We start from the raw sequence: 23,207 nt of genomic DNA, 5'->3' as shown, positions 1-23,207 counted from the left end.
GTTGAGCTGTTTTGGAGAAGAAGTCGAAAAAGCACATTGTTAATGACGATCGACGACCGCCGCACATAAGCCTATTTCAATAAGTCTCATGTGACCTAATAAGTTGACGAGGTTTAGCTGTCTATCAATGACTTTTTCAAATGGCTGTTGTGCATGGATAGATTTGACGTCAGAATAATCTCGGCACATCAGCTTTGTACCTGGTAAAGTAAATTTGTCCAGTGTTGTGTGCCATATTCGTATCTTCTAAAAGGCAAATACTCGGTATCTTACTTTTTGAACGCCATTTTAGTCAAAAGAAACCATTGTAATTATAAGAGTTAAATTTTTATTTTTGTATAGTTTATGAAATCATTAATTCAAAAGACCTGTTGGTGAAATGTCCATAAACACCTCGCGTTAACGCAATTTACACCGTGTTCCACTGAAACGACATGCATTGATGATTTGCTTAATATTTGAACAAACTAGTTTTAAATTTTCCCTATAGGCGTCACCACAACATCTATCCTTGTATTCATTACGTGCTGTTTACGCTGTACCAAATATTGTTAAGATATTGATTAACAAACGCAGTCATTTATGTTAAGTGTGATTTATGTGTCAATTAAGTAAAACTAGTGTATGTATCAATAATGGTGGATTCCCTTAATATGGGCATTTGCATATGGATGGACTCGAATCCTATATTGAAATATATATAAGACTTAGAATTATTGTTTCCAATATAGCAGTTTCACTTTAAATGGACACTATCCATTTGACGGATTAGAAATCAGTTACATAATGTATGTGATAAAATACCTATATGTAGATGTTTGTGTTGTTGATAACAAAAAATTGGCGACTTTGGTCAGTTTTATTTTAAAGAAGGTGTGGAATCCACGCCTAAAATGGCAACATAATTATTCGGGCCGGACATTATGACAACACAGCATGATATACGCTACTCCCACACAGTATATTTTTTATTGATGTTGATGCGTCATAATCAAATTCTCACATGGGGAATGTATCCTAATCATCAAAATGATTTCAATATGAGTAAACACAGGCTGTTAACACAAGTTTAATGGGATCTAGGGAATCCGTGGTGGATATTTATTGGGATTATACTTAAACCCTGAGCTAATTGAATGTTGCGTAATATTGGTATAAACACCATGATTACAGTTCTTTAGTTCAAGAAAGCGGAAGATTTTTCATGAGATATACTTGTGAAATGAGTGTACCGGTAAATATTTCATAGACATTAATATATAGTCTTGTTGACACATTTTATTTTCATAATAAGATGTCGCCGTTTTGTTCTGAATTTTGATCTGATCGCAGATTCTTTGTCCATTCAGGCAAGGGCTTGATTGATTTCTGTAACCTCTGAAACGAAATAGATAATATATTAGGTTTATAATTACAAAGTTATATCAGCTAGTATTTGACTAGTATGTTAAGTGCACAAGATTTGTTGTGCGAAACATATAAATATATATTAGTATTGTTTAAAGTGAAAACGTGCCTAGGGTTACGGAAATATTGTAATTAAGGTAAGTGGTTTTCAGATTGTTTAGAGGTATACATACGCTAACAGTTTTGAAAAGATTTGCTATTGTTCACCGAGATTTTCCGTCTTTATGAGGACAAAAAATGTTACACAATATTCATGAAGGCATTAAACAGGAACCAGAGCTGCATTAAATACAAAACATCAATACCAATACAAACTATTAATTGCATATCAGTAATAAACCGTTTGGACGTAATACGCGTTGGCAGACTTATCTGAAGGTGGTAAATATATCGATATCAAATATGGATAAGCATGGTATTATCACAATTATAAGTGGAGGATATCTCCGAATGTATTCCGAATAGGAGTCCGTAGTATTGTTATTACTTTTGTTTTCAGATGCACATTTGGTGATAGTAATCAAACGAACATCGGTTTGGTTTTGTATTGCTTAACGTCCTTTCAGCAGCTATAGGTCATTTACTACTGTGCGCGAAATTGATGCCGATACTGCTACCTCACTGGACATATCTGTAATATACAACACTGTACAACAAAAGTATCAAGAAAAAGTTCTATGTAATCCAGTTTTTTGTTTCTTTCTTTTTTCCACATAATTAGATTACCTGTATAACTCCTCTCTTTTATATATATTGGATTACCTGCATTGTATTTCCTTCGTGTTTAAGAAGAGTCAGAATAATATTTCCAATCAAAGGCATTAACGGCACAAGGGAGATAATCCATCCGACACCAACAGACCAAGCTGGATATGCCTGGCCACCAAACGTTACAGGCTTGTGCTTTACTAGGCCCATTACCCAGACAACCTTAATATATAAATATGCCATTCGAATACTCTCCTGTAGATTACAATTATTATTTTCATATTTGAATTGAATAAAATAATTAAACCTATGTTGATACACAAATGGCAGAGATAGTTTTCAAATTGACATAGTTGGCTATAGTTAGCCAGACCTACAGCATACATATTAAGATACTTAAATATTCGTTTAGCGTCGGCAGCCAATTAATAATTATAATTGAAAACAAAAGCACAGGTGCGTTCTTAAATATATCATATAGATATGATTATCATTCGTGCTTCTGACCAATATATGTGTTAGATTTTGTTACCTTCGATATGTTATACATTGATGTCAATGGTATTCAAAGTTATCACTTTTGAAGATTGTATAATTGTCAGCTTTAAATTCTTAGTATACAATAGTTTTGATGAAAGCAACCAATCCGACTGGCACAGAAAGTAGTTGCTTTTGTTGAAAATTGATATATACCATTCGTGAAAGATATTCATACATATGTTATAAGTGTTTTGATCACGCTACATATACAAGCCTGAATTAATTTAAGGGATGTCATGTACGTTGTGGTAGTATACTGAATCTGATATAGCAAACATCTGTGTGGCATAATTATCATACACACCAGTATACAGCACGGTGTTATAAATCTCCAGAACACCTGCCAGAACTTCGGTATAGGATACCCAATCATCACGGCTATATCCTCGCTTAGTCTGTGGGATCCTAGTTGTAAATGATAAATAAAACAATACGATAATGTTAACTGAAAACAAAAGGAGGATATCATTTGATTGTTTGGTATTAATAAACGTGCAACATACACAACTACGTGTACCATAACCACAACCCCGTATTGTTTTACGGCCCATTCGAGTCATTAAGGGCAAGACGTTCCCAGAGTGAAACACTTCAGATACAACTAAAACGTTGAAAGGTTAAAATTAAAAAAAAAATCACTGATATCAAAAGAATTGGTAGTAAAAGCACATTGTACTTTATAACACAAGTTCACATATATAAGCGATGTCGAAATTGTACAGAGACAAACAATTACGGAACAAAATAACATTACACATATTTTTACTTACGATTGTCATATTTGAATTTCAGTAAACTCCCTATGTACATGACCCTCGTTGTTCACGGGGCGAACAAAAACCCAACAAACAATGTACATGGACTGATAGAAATATACTAGTTAATGAATTTGTATATGTTATTAGATGTTATGATCAAAACATAACTTCATGATGAACGGACAAGCTGTGCGTGAGTTTATGATCGCCTACCGTTAGTTAAAATATTTCAGTTGCAGATTTTACCATAAAGCTATGACAGACAGGAAAGATAATCACCTACTGTAAGTAACAATATTTAAGTTTCAGTTCTTACCGTAAAGCCATGCCAGGACAGATGATTCGAGAAGGACGATCAGCAGAAACGCCACACTAGCTATGTACCAGTCAACTAACTGTAATACGTACATCCCTCCCTGGAAATACCGACACTATGTTAGTATATAAGTTAATATCCCCGATAAATTGTCAGTACAGCATATCTATCCTTCACAATCAAACCAAAATTGATTATACACGTTACTCATATCTTATAATCTTATTAATAAAATATATCGACGATTAAGCTTATAAAATGTCATCGGTAAGGCAAGCTATCCGTTCTCAAGAATTGCTGAGAAATCTAGAGATAAAAAAAATCTCAACTAACCAACATATATTTGGTTTAGTTTGTTTAACGTGCTATTAACAGAAGGTCATTTAAGGACGGCCTCCCTTGCGTCCGACATGCATGCGTGTGTTGAGTGCGTATTTGTGTTTTGGGAAGCGACGGTATGTTTGTGTTAAGTCTCCTTGTGATAGGCCGGAACTTTTACCGATTTATAGTGCTACCTCACTGAAGCATACTGACGAAGACACCAAGCAGGAGACCCCACCCGGTGACATACTGACAACGTGCGACCGAACCCTCCCACTCCTTGTATGCTGAGCGCTAACCAGGAGCAGCAACTACAATTTATAAAGAGTATGGTATGTCTCGGCCAGGGGCAGAAACCAAAGCCTTTCTCACAGGGGCGAACGCACAATTAAAGGCCATAAGTGAGGCAGTGTCAAGGGATACGTTAGGAAGAAGAAAGTTGATAAGAAAGAAGAGAAAAGATAAGATCTCAAATTTAATCGCCTCTTACGATCATGCACTGGGGGCAGCAGGTACAAATATTACGCCCTACCTGCAGGGCAGCTGAGGGAGGTATGACTATAGTTTTAACTCTTTTTCATGTTGTAGCTCCATCGGTCTTTTTCAAAGAATTTCCAAATTAATCGTTTCATATTACTATGTTTCCGGGTTCCCGTATTGCACGAGTGATTGGATATTTATCAATTATATTAATTGGCTGATAGCCATTCTTTACGGGATAGTCCTTTGAAACTTACCTGATATACAAATGGTACTCCAAGAACAAATGCTACAAGACAGACACCAGCAGACGTCCATGAGACTCTGGAGCGAAACAGTCCCGGGCAAAGGTCACCAAGGGACCCTGTCAATACCTGTACCTGGACTATCTAACCATAGAAAAGATTTTGTTAACACAACTGTTATATATCTTATTGTGAAAATATATCTATATACTACAGTTTTTCATTGAAGGAACGGCATTGAATCTACACTCATCGGTAACTTGCAGATGTGGTAGCGTTATACGAAATGATAGGAGGCCCATAGGCCTCAACGGTCACATGAAAGTTTGATATATATACCCGATATTTATGTAAATTTGGCCCTTTTTACCCCACCCATTAGCCCCTAGGGTCAGTTGGGGAACATAATCGCATACCAGCAATATACCTTCCAAAGCTGTTAATTCAAATAGAAAGGAAACAAAGTGATAGTGAAAAATGTGATATCCTAATATAAACTATCTTCAAGTTTTTCTCCTCCGAAGGGGCAAACAGGAGACCCTAGGGCTATTAAGCTAATTTGACCCTTTCTGGCCCTGCCCATCAGTCCAGGGGGGTCAACAAGGGCCAACATGTTCATACCATCAAAATGTAAGCCCATGCTGATAAATCTAACAAAGTTAGATTGAATTTTAATAGAAATGAAACAAATGATAGTCGAAAATGTTATTTTACTCTATACTATAGTTAAGTTATCCCCCCCCCCCCCACTCGCTAGGGGCAAACGACAGACCCCGAGGAAATTAATTTCACTAGATTCGTTAAGGACCTTATGTCCATTCCATGAATAATATATGTATGTATGAAAAGAAATGGATTCAACCATATCTGGGATTAGAGAAGGGAATTTTTTAAACAAATTTAATAACCCTTTTTGACCCCGCCCCTCAGGCCTCAAATGGGTCAGTCATCGGCAATAGGTGCGTTCAAGTCAACAGCCATTTCATATTGCTAGTCTTATCCACGTTTGTATTATTTACTATGGCAATCAAACAAATAATGATCAAAAATGTGTTTCCCTATATACACAACAGTAAACGTTACTCCTTCCCCAGAGGAAAATATGCGACCCTACAATCATAAAATTAACAATTCTGGTAAAGGACCTGAAGACCCTTCCATCTATGTCGTGTATTTGATTCCACCTTATCCGAGATCTATAGAAGAGACGAAGATTTAGGAATTTTTACCTAATCCTTCTGGCCTCTGAAGACGCGGGACCATGTAATTCACAATTTTTATTGACCTGTAGCCACAAAAGCTTCCTGCCAAATTTAATGGAATTTGGTTAAGTCGTTTTGGAATAGAAGTCGAAGATGTAAATCGTTTGCGGACGGACGGGAAACAAGGGACAAAAGGCAATGAAAACGTCACTAGAGACTTTGTCTTGACACTTACCCTACTATCCAAACCGACCATAAGAAGAGTGAGGAAGAAGAGGGTTGACCATATTTGAGAAAAAGGGAGTGTAGAAAGAGCTTCTGGGAAAACCATGAATGCAATACCAGGACCTTAAAATAGAAGTAAATTACAATTAATATGTTCTTCTTTACAGTCAACTTTTGGTACGCCAAATAAAAACGAAGTCAAAATAGACGTGTTTTTTTCTCTAAATCGTCCACGAGATGGGAACTTCGGCAATACATGCCTCGCCATCAGATTTGAAAATAACTTAATTAATGAGAGTTGTAGATAGATGTGTGCTGGCGATATAGTATTATCAACCGTTTAGTACAACGAATGATCTAATATAGATATATATATATATATATGAATATTGTTGATATTCAATAAACGGATATGCAAGCAGACATTATATTTATATATCAAATATAATTGACTTAGTTATTGGTTGTTTTACCTCCTATTACTTTAATAATAGGACAGTAATGGAACGAACAACAGATGGGGTTAAAGTGCTAACAACTGACGTGTTTATATGTAGTATCGATCACACTGAAATGTATGTCAAGAAAATTAAATATAATTTTTCCGAGAAGTATCGCAATATGCTCGGTGCCATGGTGCTGTTCAATTGAAAAGTAAGTTATAATACATGGATACATACCATCAGTTACCACTTTATCTATGTCTAACTGAAACGTAGACGACATGTAACCAAGGGTAACGAAAATAACACAACCAGAGAAGAGGCTTGTGAATGCGTCGACAACAGGAACTATCATGGCGTCTCTGAAAAACCAAGTAAAGCTATTAGTTTCCACAAATTTTGACCCTATATGTATTCGCTACCTGCCGGGTGTCTTTATTTAGATGAAATAATTGTTCAAGAAAAAGTGCGCATAATCCTAAATGTTTCTAGATTTTTATGTTTTACAAAAGAAACGGTTATCAGGCACACACTTGATTTTCAATTGAATGCCACATCAAGAGCAACGGAAATTAGTAATAAATTTTCATTGGTTCATCAACACTATAAGGTCATTAGGGCAAAAAAGGGCATGTAAAATGGGTAAAACACGAATCAACATAAAACAAACAAAATATTTTAAAATGAAATCATATATCGTTGTGCCTACATTCAGTTCGAAATGAAGAGTGTCTATGTTCACTAAAATCTCTGCCCGTTGTCAGTATAATGTGACCAGGTGGGATGTGCTGCAGGGTGTCTTCGGCAGTATGCTTCAGTGAGATAGCACTTTAAATCGGCAAAAGTTCCGGCCTATCACAAGGAGATTTAACACGAACATACCGCAGCCTCCTAAAACACACATACGCACTCACCACACTCATACATGTCGCACGCACGGGAGGCCGCCCTTAAATGACCTTGTGTGTTAATAGGACGTTAAACAAAATAAACCAAACCAAACCAACCACTAACATCTTATGAAACATGTCAATAGTTCAAACCAACAGTTTTGAAGCGAATGTTTTAATTTGCCAGGTCTATGCAATCCAACAAAAAAAGTGTTAAGCGGTAAATGGTTTATAGCACTCGATGCACTGAGGCTGGTCCCCAAGCTTCAATAAGTAGGAATGCGTTATATATGTATAATGCGTTCTAAGACAGGCAAGAACCACCTCGTCTCGGCGACTATGTTTGTTGCAAGGAGACCATTAACAGATATTGCGTTTGGTCGAGTGTAGCGTAATTTCTACATATCAATTCAATCAATTTTGCCACCAATAATAAACAGAAATTATTACAAGGGGGTTATAAGCGGTAAAATGAAATTAAAACCAGTTAATGGGAGTGATAATGTAGGTTTTTGGAGCTAGCACAAATCGCTTTTTTTATTGCTTGGTATTCCGGTATGTCCAGGATCCAGGCAAAATATAACATTGCAATATGAGGCCAGATCATTTGTTACATATCTCTAACAGATATACAGTCAGAATAGATAATTACCCTCGTTTCATTTTTGACGTTTAATTTGTTTGAGGATGAGACATCACAGGGCTGCATTCGTCGTAACCACAAGCCTGCCGCTACTATGTGATCATCTTTAGAGCAATGTAGAATAACGTATTTTGACGACTAAAGGCTTAACAAAAGTTTGGTTAAGTTTATTTTGTTTAACGTCCTTGTAACAGCAAAGGTCATTTAAGAACGGCTTTCCGTGCGTGCGACATGCATGCGTGTGGTGAGTGCGTATGCTCGTTTTTGGAGGCTGCGGTATGTTTGTGTTATGTCTTTTGCCGATTTATAGTGCTATCTCACTGAAGCGTCCTGTCGAAGACACACAGCGGGACACCTTACCTGGTCACATTATAAAGATTGGTAATTTTAAATACCAAGGATGAATTATCCCAAAGGATGCTATTGTGTAGACGGTTATTTCGGCAGTTTCTAAAAGAGAACATATGCGTTTACCATATCAAGGATTACTTGGTTAGGTTTAGTTTTATTTGTTTAGCGTCCTATCACAAGCTAAGGTCATGAGAGGCTGACCTCATCTGCGGGCGACATGCAGTACATTTTTGTCTTTTTTGATAATATATATAATTATATTAAAGACAATTGAATAGACGAAGAGTTTGGTGAATTCGATTGAACTGAAAGACGACCTCTCCTGTGTGCAAATGACGAGTGTGCGTTTTAGAAGGCGGCGGAATGTTCGTGTTTGACATATCGTATTTTATTCACAGCAAGAAGATTAGTCTAATGAATTTTGACACATTGTAGACATGTAAGTAAAATGGGTTTAATTACATCCTTACATATACATATTATGGTGAAATTTGTTGTGACTAGCCAGTATTATATGATCAGTAAAATGGGTTTATTTACATCCTTACCTATACATATTATGGTGAAATTTGTTGTGACTAGCCAGTATTATATGATCAGCAGTGCCAAATCCCAAAGAATACATGACCTGACTAGCGGCGTCGAACCAAACCTGCGAACAAAGCCGAAAACGATACTCTAGAAACATTGTAGCTGGTCAATTTCGGACAGAATGATTAGCATTGAGAAAGGATGATAAAAACAATACACATTAAATAGTTTGATATATGAAAGCATTGTCATCTTAATCATGACTTCAATTAACCTACATTATATTGAAAACAAATTACAGAGATGATGTATGGCCGCGATGTTGGCGATTGCAGCGTAACCTAATGTAATGTATGTTGACATACCAATACCAAACTGCCTGCGCAAACCGAAGACGAAAACTTCCGCAAAAGGATAAAAAAAAAAAAGGATTGATAGTATATGCCCTGGACAAGCTCTAATTTCGAAAATAAAGTGACATCTGACCTCAAATGACCTACGACTTTGAGCTAGTTTACTCGCCAGGTGACGAGATATAGCCATTTTACTCGCATTTCGGAAATTTTACTCCGCAAAAAATATGGAATGCACAACTACATTTATACTGATAATGTATACGAAGTTTCGTAAAAATCGGAGTAGTACTTTAGTTGTCCAGATACCTGTTGTGTGACAGACAGACAGACAGACAGACAGACAGACGGAGGGTAAACCTGTAGTCACCCCGTTTTAAAACGGTAGGAGGCAACAAACTGTTAATTAAGCAATATCATAGTGAACTTGATTTTATCAAGATCAAATCAAGGGATTTCTGGCTGGTTTCGTCTTAAGACTTTTTGACATTGTATCATTGTGACAGATACTTTATGATGCTATTATATTCCTAGGACACGATAGCGAGCCACCCAACCTGGTCACGTTATACAGACGACGGCGAACCAGTGTCTACTGCCTATTTAAAATCTGACCTAATCAAGATCACAAAGCAAGTGATGTAATTTTATGAATATCACGAAAACAAGCAGTTTCATATCAATTCATACATTTTCGGACGAAAACTTTGAATCATTTTACATCAAAAATTGCAACTATTCAGTAAAACAAAAAGGAGAGGTCAGTGACTTCGTAGGTATCTGGCAACTTGGTTTCTATTACTGAAGAATATCCGTGATATTTGTATTTTGTTTATTTCAATTGACATCTCACAAATGTTTGGTCAAAAATTATAGTGTATAGCGGCTATATTTCGTGGGCGCAACATTCCCAGCAGAACTGGTAGAACTTTGTGCATTAAACAAGTTATAACTATGCGTGCACATAATCTTTCTGAGTATGCATTTCGTATTTCTAACCTATATTACTGATTAAATAGGCTATATTTTCCTGATGCTTGCATGTCCTGTAAGCCTATACCATCATAGCTCGTATTATGTAAGTGTTATTTTACATCTTGTGTTTCTACATGTCCTTGTGTATCTGAAATATAATAGACAGTTTTTATGACGTCTATTATCGCCAGTATGATAGTGTAACAAATATTCATGAACCATTGTATAATCTACACTGTAGGTAACCTGCTGTCAAGCACGGCATCAGCTGCTGGCCTAGTGAGAAGACGCTATTTTGTCACGCCAAGCCACTTCTGCTACAGCTGCACACATATATACATGCGTGTAATACGTATATATGACCGCTTACTTTAGAAATTTAAAAAGACACCAGAACCTAAAACCTAAGCAGACTTGAATAAATAAGATTGATTTGGTTTGGTTTATTTTGTTTAACGTCCTATTAACATCTAAGGTCATTTAAGGACGGTCTCCCGTGCGTGCGAAATGTATGCGTGTGATGAGTGCGTATGTGTGTTTTGGGAGGCTGTGGTATGTTCGTGTTAAGTCTCCTTGTAATAGGCCGGATCTTTTGCCGATTTAGAGTGCTACCTCACTGAAGTATACAGCCGAAGACACCCAGCAGCACACCCCACCCGGTCACATTATACTGACAACGGGCGAACCAGTCGTCCCACTCCTGAGCGCCAAGCAGGAGCAGCAACTACCATTTTTAAAGACTCTGGTATGACTCGGCCAGGGGACAGAACCCAAGGCCTTCCTCACAGGGGCGAACGCTCAACTAAAGGCCAAAAGTGAGGCATTGTCAAGGGAGACATTAGGAAGAAGAAAGTTGTTAAGAAAGAAGTGAAAAGATAAGATCCCAAGTTTAGTCGCCTCTTACGATCATGCAATGGGGGCAGCAGGTACAATTCTTACGCCCTACCTGCAGGGCAGGAATAAATAAGATGTCGTCAAGCACCACGACATTCATTTGTAACTGATCAAGCTAGGAGGGCGTAATATTCTCCTGGTAGAGTTTGTATCAATTCAGTTTTATGTATGTGTACTGCTTTATTTTGAGTTTTGTTGCAGACTTTTTGTCTATTATCGTAATTATCATATGTTCAGTTGTAACTTACGTCAACGCAAGAGAAATTGAAGCAGACTACGGATAACATGTCCTACAAAAGTTCGAGTCTGTACAGCAAATAGAAATAATAATAAAACATACTAAGCCAATAAGATATGTAAGGCATTTTCTCGCTGTCGAACGCCTCGTGACTTTTTGCCTCTTGTACTGAAAAACTGTCTGTTAAGCAAAAACAGCAGAAAACTGACCAAATCATACATGGTCTAATAATAACCAAGACAAAATGCATATCAGACCAATGAAATAATTAAAACTCATTCTTATCAAATACACGGAGAATTTAACCACCGCGAACACGTTAAGGAAACTTAAATGGTAATTATTTAAATCGATATACAGTCATAAAACACTAACTTGTTAGGTTTTTGTAATCCAATTTTTCTCTAATTAGATAAGTTTCAATGGATTGAAAACTACATTATCAACATCTAATCATGGCTCTTGTTGTGGAGTTTTGCAGAGAGGAGTTTATATATCCTAGTAAGACATATAGATTCGATAGGGACAGTAAATGTATTTGTCAATATCTCCAAAACGGACGATCTGCGATTATACCTGTGTTATCTTCACCCTGAAATTTACCAACAAACGAAATTTCAACAACTCGACTCGTTTTGATTTTACGCAATCGCGTAAACAAGGAGGCACGTTTGATGCACAAATACAGAACCTCTAACCAAACTAGTCAGATACTAAATCAAAAGGTTTTAATTACCGAAGGACGCAGTAACTCAGCCCATCTTGGAATAAAATAGTACCTCAGTCCCATCAATGCTCCATCTAGCGTTAGACCGCGTACCAGAAGGATCGTCAAAAATAGATATGGTACAGTAGCGGCCACGTACATGATCTGAAAACACACCAAGTATAAAAGCACAGGCGGAAGATGGAAGTGCAGTCTATTTTGTGATTCAAATTTCCTGTAATAGTCAAGATTAGGTAGGAGAACATAATCAGTGAAGTGCAAAAAAAAAAAGGAAAGAAAATAGAGAATACAATGGGGGCAGCAGCTAAACGTCTCTGGCCTGGAACATTTCGTATTACACAGTAGTTCATACTTTACTCATGAAACATATTTCACATGTGACATCGATATATCTTGCGACACTAGTGAAACATAGTGAAATCCCATTTATTTAAACCATTTCCCACTGCTATATGTTATTATTTACTTACAAAACTAATCGTTGCTTATTTTATTATAAACAACAATTATACTTACTTTTCCTGATAATTTGATTCCTTTAAAGACACAAAGGAAGACAATCACGCACACAGAAAAGTTGCACAGAAGTAACTGCCAGCGCAGTGTTCCCATTGTCTCGATACCATCAGTTAACTGGAGAACATTGTACCTACATATAATAAAAATCAAATATTCAGTTAGAATATTTCTTTTGTAATATGTGTCTTATTGAACATCTCATTGCGCCCCTCTCCTATTTCCTTTATTTACTGTCTATAGCTTCTCTGTCCATATGGCTAGAGTGTACTGTTTATATATCTATACAAAATAAACTCCCCATGGATGATTTAGAAATGTGGTTAAATCCTGTCATGCCTTTGGGAGAAGGATCATAAATAATTTGTTAATTTCCTTAGCTGCGAATTTAAAGAAAAAACAAGCAGATCAAGGAACAACGAACGGAGCTCGAGCCACGGCAAATGCTCAACCGTCCTAACATAATACTGCTGAATCATTCAGAAAGAGTCATTGCAACATCATACACGTACAATGCATGTGTTGTCATTGATAAACAGTGACAATGTTGCCATCTGTGAATAAATTAACATGTAAATATTCATAACCTTGTATCAAAACCGCATCAAACCGATTCGTATTAATCAACACTTTGTATAATTAAGTGGGATACACGTTAACCTTAATCGTTTGCAAGTGGACTCTTTGTGTTATTCTGACTTTGCTTCATATTATCATATCAAAGTATTAATCACTGAAAATTTGACCTTTAATTTTAGCCTTATGGCCTTGACCTTTGAATATTTACCTTTCACTGTATTTTTGTGAACTGACCATCTTTCATGTGAATTGGTCAATATATACTATCAAAACAAACTTGCTTTTTCTATCGAATTTCATCATTAGGAAAATAGCCGAACAATCCCTAATGGGCCCCACTTCTAAGGCCCAAAACACAATGTATATAGAAAATTGATTTCCCTTAAAGAGGCTTACCCGAAGACGGACCGGTAAACGGCATATCTCCGATCACTAAATAAACTTCAGTACACGTTTCTATGTGACAAAATTAGAGGCTTTCCGACTTTATTTCTTGAAAACAATTACAGAATATGTATTTAAATGACGTTTTAAAACTCAACCTGAGAGGGAAATGTATGGAATATAACGGCAAATCTTCTTTGTAAATCGCCGCTGCCTTTGAAGTTATCACTGTGCGGCACTGTGCACGTGATTGTTTCTTTGATGTGTCAATCAAATTAGACTCCACTTTATAGCGGGGACTTATTTGCGGGTTGCGATTAAATACATAATATTTAAAAAATGAGGTTTTGATATCACTTTTCAGCGTTTATATGAAAAATAAAATGAAAAACTCAACAATTCCAACAATTCCAACAATCTGTCATGTGTAAAAAAATCTTTTTCTATTAGCCAATTTTTCTGATCTCTCTGCGGGCAAGCCTCTTTAACCCAAGGCGGTTTACCCTTATTGGGCTCCCTTCCCAAGGCACTCGAATTTCAATATCATTCTTTGTACAAAAGCTTCACAAACGCCTGCTTTGGACCAAATAATATCAAATAATTTTATCGCACGAATGTGAAAGAAATTGCTTTATTTAACCTATTGGGCCCGCCCCACAGTCATTTAGGATCCGCGCCCACTAGGGATGTTTCCACTCAAATATGAATGATAACCAGTGTATAGCTTTAGGGGCGTTTATAGTAACATAGCAAAATTGGCCCCTTTTCTCAAAACCATTTAGCGATTTTGAGTCCCCTCCATTTAGGGATTATTCTACGGAAATATGAATCATGTCGTTTACAGCAATAAAGTCAATTTTCCTCTTATTGGCCCTGCCCCTCAGCCCCATGAGACGGCAAGCCCAACCATTTAAACATTGTGAATTCACACCATCCAAGAATGTTTCCAGTCAAATACGAAAGATATCCAGTTCATAATTTCAGGGAAGTCGTTTAATGTTATATAGCCAATTGTCTCCTTAAGGCCCAAACCTTCATCCATAACATTTGTACAATGTTCAATCCCAAACTTTACGGAAAGCTTCAAGTCAACTACGATAGCCAATGCATAGTAATAATCCCCTTTTGGCCCGTCAATTAGACCACTGGGGCGTCAGCTCCACCATTTGTACGAATTGTAGCCCCCATCAGACAGGACTGTTGCTTCTCAAATTAGGTACGTCAGTAGTTTAGAGGTAAAATGGGTTTGAAGAAATTGTTGACGGATGGACGACATACAACTGACGCTACGGTACGAAATAAGCTCATCTTCATCATTAAATACAATAAACATAAAAATTAGATAGCCCGGTTGCTTTTCTGAGTAGCTGCTACTATAGATAACACAAATATACGGACATTAAGGTTATATCTTCGAAAACAGATAAATATTATTTGGTGAACTCTTACGTCCAAAACTCCTCTGTGGCAGTTTTACTGTCGTTTGAAGACAACGTTACATTCGTCTTCAGATTTTGGTCCTCAGGAATTGATGTATTGTAGCTACTTGTGTTTCCAGTCATTGATGCCAATCCATACGTACGTGAATAGCAATTTTCAGTGTTCCATATATTATCGCAACTGCTCCATGGTAGATGTAGGGTGAAACAGTTGACAAGGTAGTACAGTGTCCAGGCGATGATAACGTTATAGTAAATAGCAACAGCCGAGTTGGTCAGAATCATCGCATAACCAATTCCTACTCAATGAAAATTAACAATAACAAATCAATAATTGACAAAAATGTTATTGTTTTCTATCAGCAGTTTACCGTTCTGACAAATTTCCGAGATGTTTAAGGACGGTTGTCATAGAAAATGGAAATTAAAGTAAAATGTTAAGATAAAGAGTGGCAGATCGATTTTAGACTCGGTTACAATGATGCCTAAATAGAATAATTTGTGGACGACAAAATAGCATTTACGGTCATCTAATGTTCATTTAGTTTGGCAGTTTTGCTTCAAATACCTTACATGTAATGAACAGTTACTGGTAACACATGATAGATAGTGTTTGTAGAATTTTGAATTTTTTATATCTGGCATTTGAAAAACTAGAACACAAGATTTTGGAAGATTGACATAATTATCGAAATTTCAGCCAATTTGAGCAGTGGTGTCGCATGACCCAAAATTTGGATTCTAGGCAAAAATGGAGGTTGATATCGAAGCCTAAAAACCATGGCTTACACAAAGTAATTGCAATTCTCATTGATTTTTTTTCATAGTTCCCCGAAAATATTGGTACAAATCCGCTTGTGTGTCAATTATACATGCCCTAATTATCCAGGTTTCCATGATTCCCAGATTAATAGACGAGGAGGTCCAACACGAAACTCCGACCTCAAGAGGAGGTTGAGCTTATTGCAAGTCAATGAAATATGACTAGTCTTATTACAAGTCGTGGCCATAATCCTTAATAACTACCGCTATACCATTTCATGCAGATAGTAATTTTGCACAAATACTTGATTGCGAGGCACATTGGTCTTCTATTAGGAGGCAGGTCTACCTGCTACCAATGCACTGTGAAAAGAAATACGTACAATCATATATCATATGTTACCTTTGAACAGCGGACAACACACCCATGCCTTAGCTGGTCCGCTACTAGAATACTGGGGATAGGAGAACTGTAGAAGGAGCTGCGGGATACCGACCATAGCTAGGAAGAGGAAGTATGGTACCAGAAAAGCCCCTAATAGAAAAGAAAAAATATCGTTCTTATCACAGAGTTAAATATCGTTTTTATCATCAAAGTAAATCAACGTTTTAGCATTAAAGTAAAATTTATGTCGTTTTTAACATCAAAGTCAGGTATCAACAGGAACCTTACATGTTGGTATTATTCGGAACTTGAAATATCGTCAACTAAAGAAGAGTATTTTTTTAAATATCGTAATCAATATTAAACTAAGAAATATTATTAATTGAAAAATTATGCAAGTATCGCTATCAATAGGGAAATTAAAATTTCATCAAAAATAGAAAAATATTGCTATCCAAAGGAAATAAATTTACAATTTTATCAAAAATAGTTAGATATCGCTATCACTAGGATTTCCTTGTTTAGTTCAGTATTACGTTCTATCAGTAGCTAAGGTAATTTAATGATGACCTCCCCTGTGAGCAAGATGCATGCAAGTGGTTGGCAGAACCATTTTCGTCACTGCCATATCTCCTTCACATTTAAGCCGCCTTTTACCATCAACATCCAAAGGGATAGAGCGGGTCTTGTGTTTTATCTAAGGTGCTTTAATTCCCCCTGAACAGAAGGGCACTGTTGACCTGTAGTAGGCCCATTTGGAAAAATTAATAGAGGATATCTAACAGTGTCTTCAGTAATATCAAATATATTTCACGAGTGGGGCTAATATTTTGATATTTTTCACGAGTGCGCAGCACGAGTGAAAAATATCAAAATATTAGCCACACGAATGAAATATATTTGATATTACTGAAGACACTGTTAGATATTCTGTTTATTACATTTTTTATCAACGAAAACCCTACCCCGTATGCTAACTAGGGCTACAGCAATAATGTGTAAACATAAAAAGTAGTTTCCCCTGTCCAGGTGCTGACATATATGTCGGGCTTTCTGATTGGTCAATTATTTTGGTATTTTCTAATCATGAATTTGATTGGTCAAATCAGCAAAAGTGATATTTTTCACAAGTGAAAAATATGATATTCTTCACTAGTGAAAAATATCACTTTTATAGAATGAATAATTTTTGATATTTCACTGGTAAAAATATAATAAAGTTCAATATACCTCCACCGTTCCTGTAGCATATATAAGGAAATCTCCAGATATTTCCCAGTCCGACACTGACGCCAATACAGGAAAACAAAAACTCTTTTCCGTTTTTCCATGTCTCTCTTTCCTTCATTGTTGCTGCTAGTAAGTATACTGCAAATGGGAAATATTGCGGTTTAATATCGTGCATCATAAATTTGTGCTTAGCAGGTGGTTTGGTTTGGTAATATAATGCGTAACGTATTATCAACAGATAAAATCATTTAGACAGACCTTCATTTGTGCCTCACCGGTTCATTGCAGCCAAGTTTAAATTTAATCTCATCCATGGAACTGGAGAATTTGAAGTAGATGTTGTTCAGACAAACTATGATTGCGCAGTCACGTTACAGAAAGGTCGCAATGACTGACATATTCAAAAATTGTACAAGGCCTTAAATAAAACTTTTTTGGAATTGGAGAGGACGTTTTAAATGTGTTTTTTAACATAACTGCTATAGCAAGAAAGTATTTGGTGCATTTTTTCGGAGTAAACTGCAAATTTTGGGAATAGGGCTTGAAATAAGACTTTCGAATTTGAAATGAGAGCATCACTGGCTCGAATACGCATCCAAAGAAAAAACTTCACAGTCGCCCAAAGCACATACATTACCTACACAAGCGTGACCGTCATAAATTATCTTAGCTGTTGATGTGACATTAAACAACACTTAACCAAACCAACCTAAGTCTGATAATAAAATTTTTAATTAATTCGGTGTTTTGCAGGATATCTAATATATGTTTTGTCACGTGGATTCGTATAAATTTGTAAATTTATGCTGTTGTTTTATGTATAGAGGTACATAGTATGCGACTTCCACACTATCGAACCATGACGTAGGTTAGGTCGGTTTATTTTGTTTAACGTCCCATTAACAGCTTAGGTCATCCAAGGACGGCCTCCCGTGCGTGCGACATGTATGCGTGTAGCGAGTGCGTATGTGTGTTTTGGGAGGCTGCTCGCACCATGACTTACAAACATTAAATAAATATTAAAAATATATTGCCAGTGTGAAATCCTATCTGTGCAATCATAAAAAAACTAATGTCATGTCGGGTGATACAACAAAACAATGCAAAAGAGACTAAACTTTAAAACTTTAAAATAACATATTCAGAAAAACCATGATTGCACAATCTTCAAATAAAATTTACCAAAAAATAGCAACACTCTGTTGGTTACCCTTCCTTTACAACCAGCGGAACTGAAAACAAAATTAAAATGGATTGTTTCAGATAGCAGCCAATGCGACCAACTTTCATAATGGATCGACCCGAAAATTAACAATAGTTGGCCATCTCCGGATCATTTCATGCAAGCTAGAGCTTAGTCCTGCGTGACGAGAAATGCGTAAAGACGACGGACGAATCAAGATGAATATCCAATACAATTTTGAAAGAGCACACCAAGACTCTCCTGCCACGTTGTAAATTCGCATTGTCTAAATCGTTTGCACGCAATGGAACTAAAATATATTGTGTACAAAAAATCCAAAAAGAAAAATCTTACAGATACAGAAACACCTAAAATGTTCGACAGTTGAATGTTTTATCAATATCCATGGTATGATTTTTCCCGAAGAGTAACAATTCTTTTTGGCTTGTATTGGAGACTGTCATCATTAGTTAACTTATCGTATTCAGTGTTACACAAAAGAACGCAATATTTATATATGCAGGCTCCACATGAAACTAAAACAGTGATTAACTAGAAAAGACCATCTTATAGGAGATGAGAATCTATTATAGAAACATAATTATATCATCTGAAATTGTTTGAAAAAGCATGTCATAAGATGGCTAATTCCACATCAGTTTTAGAAAGAAATACGAAAGAATTTAACAAAAATACATACGACATACATATTTAAATCCTAAGGTTGGTATTCAACAGAATTGCGCCTGTTAAATTTATAAATGAAAATCCCCAAAACTGAACAGTATCAGAAAAAAATACAAATTTTCAAAATAATTTTATAACAATATACACGACAGGTTAATTTCACAAGCCGATGCCCATATATTTAAAATCTGGTCCAATTTGTAAGAAATTAATCTGTTTTATTTTTCGTGATAATGGTTGGCCATAGTAGTAAATTCGGCCTTGTGGGTCCGTCCGACCACGTTTCCGAGCCATAACTCAAAATGCGTTGGTTTGGTTTATTTGTTAAACGTCCTTTTAACAGCTGAGGTCTTTAAGGACCGCCTCCCGTGCGTGCGACATGCAAGCGTGCGGTGAGTGTTTGTGTGTGTGTTTTCGAGTCTGCGGTTTGGTTTGGCTTATTTTGTTTAACATCCTATTAACAGCTAAGCTCATTTAAGGACGGCCTCCCGTGCGTGCGACATGCATGCGTGTTGTGAATGCGTATGTGTGTTTTGGGAGGCTGCGGTAGGTTGGTTTTAAATCTCCTTATGATAGGCCGGAACTTTTGCTGATTTATAGTGCTACCTCACTGAAACATACTGCCGAATACACCCAACAGGACACCCACACGGTCACATTATACTGACAACGGGCGAACCAGTCGTCCCACTCCTTGTATGCTAAGCGCTTAGCAGGAGTAGCAACTACCATTTTTAAAGACTGGTATTTCTCGGCTAGGGTGCAGAACCCAAAGCCGCAAACGGGCGAACGCTCTACTAAATACCAAATGTGAGGTACTGTCAAGGGAGACAATAGATGCGTTCAAGATAACTATACAAAACATTAACAAATCGCTCCATGGGTGCCTTTTGGTTAGATGAGTTTTGTAGTTGGTTTGGTTTTATTTGTTTAACGTCCTATCAACAGTTAAGGCCATTTAAGGATTGTCTCCCGTCTGTGCGATATGCATGCGTGTGTTGAGTGCGTGCGTGTTTTGGGAGACTGCGGTATGTTCGTGTTACCTCACTGAAGTACAACCCACCCCGTAACATTATTCTGACAACGGGCGATCTAGTCGTTTCACTCCTAGTGTGCTGAGCGCTACTTAGGAGCAGTAACAACCGTTTTTAAGGGGACATAACCCAACACCTTCCTCACACGGGCAAACGCTCGACTAAGACCAAATGTGAGGCTTTGTCAAGCGAGACATTAGGAAGAAAGAAAGTATAAGATTACAAATTCAGTCGCCGGTCACGATCATGCAATGGGAGCAGCAGGTACAACTCTTGCGCCCTACATGTACAGGGCAGTTGTACCATAGAAACAAATGGTGAAAGACTGAAATACATGCATTAGTGTTTCCGAAGTGTAACTCAAAAACCGTTCAAGATAGCTTCACATAATCTAGTACACACATTTTGCTCTAATGGTGCCTTTTGGTACGGAGCGGTTTAATTTTCTCCTAGTTTTCATGTAACCATGGAAACAAATGGTTAGTAACTGTCATATATCGCAATTGATGCAAGCAATTACATTAATACATGTATTTGTAGTTTCCATTTCTTTTCCGGGGCGCAGGGGACATTGACGACTATGTCTTATTGTGGAATCTGATATCCGGCTAAAAGATGATTATTAAATATTCCTCTTCTTTTCTTCTGTTCCAAAGTAAATTTTGAACTGAATCACCGTTTGCAACAATATGAAGATGGAGTCGCTTTACTGCACACCTTTTTCAGTGACTGCAAACTTATTTCCTAGGTACATGTATGATACAATATTATGTCTCACCATATGTCGGACTCGATTTATCAAGGACAATGTTATAATAATCGTTAACAGGTACACCAATGCCTTCTGTTACTTTGCCATTTTTAACAGCAGCCCGAACACATCCTGATCTGCAAATCAGTGTTACCTAATGACGATTAAATAATCAACATGTGTGTAAATCAAAAGCAAACTCACGTCAGTCCTAATCAACTCGGGAGATTTCACAGCACGTCCTTGCCGAGTAAGGTCTGGTTTCCCTCTGCTTCAGTTGGGAGTGTGTTATAGGCAGTTTACACAAAGTTAATACACAGCTATATGTATACAAAGTATCCGTCGACGGACGTCAAACCTACGATTATGACAGTGCATTAAAATCATTAACGAGACACTCGTGGATCATGACAATTAAACGAATACTGCTGTATTTCAGTCAATTGACCTCTGGTGGGCATTCAGATCAACAGATGCATACCGATAAATTCCCGCACATACTGATGATTATAAGATTGTATTACATCTAATTGTAAGTTAAAAATTGGTGCTTAAGAATGTGATTATTCCATACAAAGTATAGTAATTTGTGTATCCCCTCGAAACGACAGACCTCAGAATCGACACATTAATATTCCTTCATATATAGTTTCGCCTACCTGATCTGGGTTTTGAAAATACGGCTTTATACTTTTCAGTGACCAGTCCTATCAATCAGGCGGGGTCGGAACCATTTAATTAACAATTCTGGTACAGCCTTGACCATCAAGGGTTCCTGCAAATTTCATTTTGTTTCGAAATACTTTATTGATAAACAACTGGATTAAGCATCAAAATTAATCCTATATTAATGTTTTGTCCATATCATTGTACATTTATTACAAATAAATAAATTCTAGGAAAGACTAGATAAGATCACCCATTGAGATACATCACTTCTTATACATAACTAGCAAGTCACCATATCACATGTAACAAATATAATACCAATATTGCAAAATGTATGTTTACATATTGAGGTATCTAATATGTATTTGTTTTCACTAACTATAGCTATATTTTCAACATAATAAAACTAGGAAAGTAATATTTCTCAGCCGAAGTATGTGCAGGGTTTATTTATATACATATGATAATACTGATTATGTGAAAATTCAACTATAAGAATATTAATTAGCAGAACTGCACGACAGAGCACAGTAACAAGGCTGAAGCGAAATACATCGAAACCAGCAGGAACACGCACCTTTTTCAACACGTGCAAGTTCCACCAAGAATAAGAATAAATTAAGAACCAAACCTATTGGACCCCATACTCGCAAACGAGGAACATATGGCTTCCACAATTGCCGTTCTATAAGAAAAAAGTGCCCAGGGCAAAAGTGAACAGGGGTGTAAAACATTCCAGTTCTTATAAGAACACATTACACAATATAGTGATACAGTGAAAATTCATTATAACCGTGGTAACTATACTAAGATGAGGCGAGAGTTAATCATAGATAGGGAAGCATTCTAAGATTCGGTATCATAGAGAAAACTACAACACCTTTAATAAGAATCTAATAACTGTGATCGAAAATCACATTCCAAAAATTGAAATGTTGAAATAAAGAAACATCAACTGCCATCAGATCTCGAATCAGAGGAATCGGACGGGGAAAAGGCATAGATTTTGGAAAAGGTTCACGGAAACAAATTATTACAAGTATGAAGATAACGTAAAGGCTACAAAGAAAGGAAAGCCCCTGCTAGGAAAAGCTTAAAAACAGGAACAAAACATCACAAACGAAAATGGTGAAACTTGTATTGCGAAAAGCGACAGTGAAAATGCGAATATATTGGCAGATCATTTCAGCAGAGGTTTTACAAGAGAACGATTAGAAGACGTACCTCAGCTACCTGTGAAACATAATGAAGCACATTTTTTGGAAGGCAATTAAGGAAAAAGGCTATTGTTAGACTAATTAAAATCTGAATTCAAGCAAATGTCATGGTCCTGAAAACATA

The 23,207-nt window shown here is 36.7% G+C and overlaps 1 protein-coding gene across 1 annotated transcript; it reads right to left on the bottom strand.

The window, feature by feature from the left end:
* Positions 1-381: 381 nt before the first annotated feature.
* LOC117314854 (sodium- and chloride-dependent GABA transporter 1-like) lies at positions 382-21,457 on the bottom strand. The gene is made up of 14 exons (XM_033868977.1): positions 21,402-21,457; positions 17,543-17,680; positions 16,331-16,462; positions 15,176-15,464; positions 12,764-12,896; positions 12,257-12,391; positions 9,078-9,181; positions 6,883-7,007; positions 6,213-6,325; positions 4,788-4,919; positions 3,730-3,829; positions 2,960-3,060; positions 2,170-2,337; positions 382-1,377 (listed from the first exon to the last, which is right to left on the bottom strand). The coding sequence occupies exons 2-14, from the start codon at positions 17,658-17,660 to the stop codon at positions 1,285-1,287; spliced, it is 1,743 nt and encodes a 580-aa protein (XP_033724868.1). The 5' UTR covers positions 17,661-17,680; positions 21,402-21,457; the 3' UTR covers positions 382-1,284.
* Between the last annotated feature and the right edge of the window lie 1,750 nt (positions 21,458-23,207).

Source organism: Pecten maximus, chromosome 16, assembly GCF_902652985.1.
Source record: "Pecten maximus chromosome 16, xPecMax1.1, whole genome shotgun sequence".
Taxonomy (NCBI): Eukaryota; Metazoa; Mollusca; class Bivalvia; order Pectinida; family Pectinidae; genus Pecten; species Pecten maximus.
The sequence above is the reverse complement of the archived record's forward strand: the minus strand, read 5'-3'. Positions and strand labels throughout refer to the sequence as shown.

Coding starts and splice junctions, on each gene's coding strand:
- LOC117314854 (XM_033868977.1), bottom strand. CDS start 17,660: ATGAAGGAAAGAGAGACATGGAAAAACGGAAAAGAGTTTTTGTTTTCC. Junction 6,326..6,882: donor AGATAAAGTGGTAACTGATG/GTATGTATCCAT, acceptor TTCTATTTTAAG/GTCCTGGTATTGCATTCATG. Junction 4,920..6,212: donor TGGTCGGTTTGGATAGTAGG/GTAAGTGTCAAG, acceptor TTCTATGGTTAG/ATAGTCCAGGTACAGGTATT.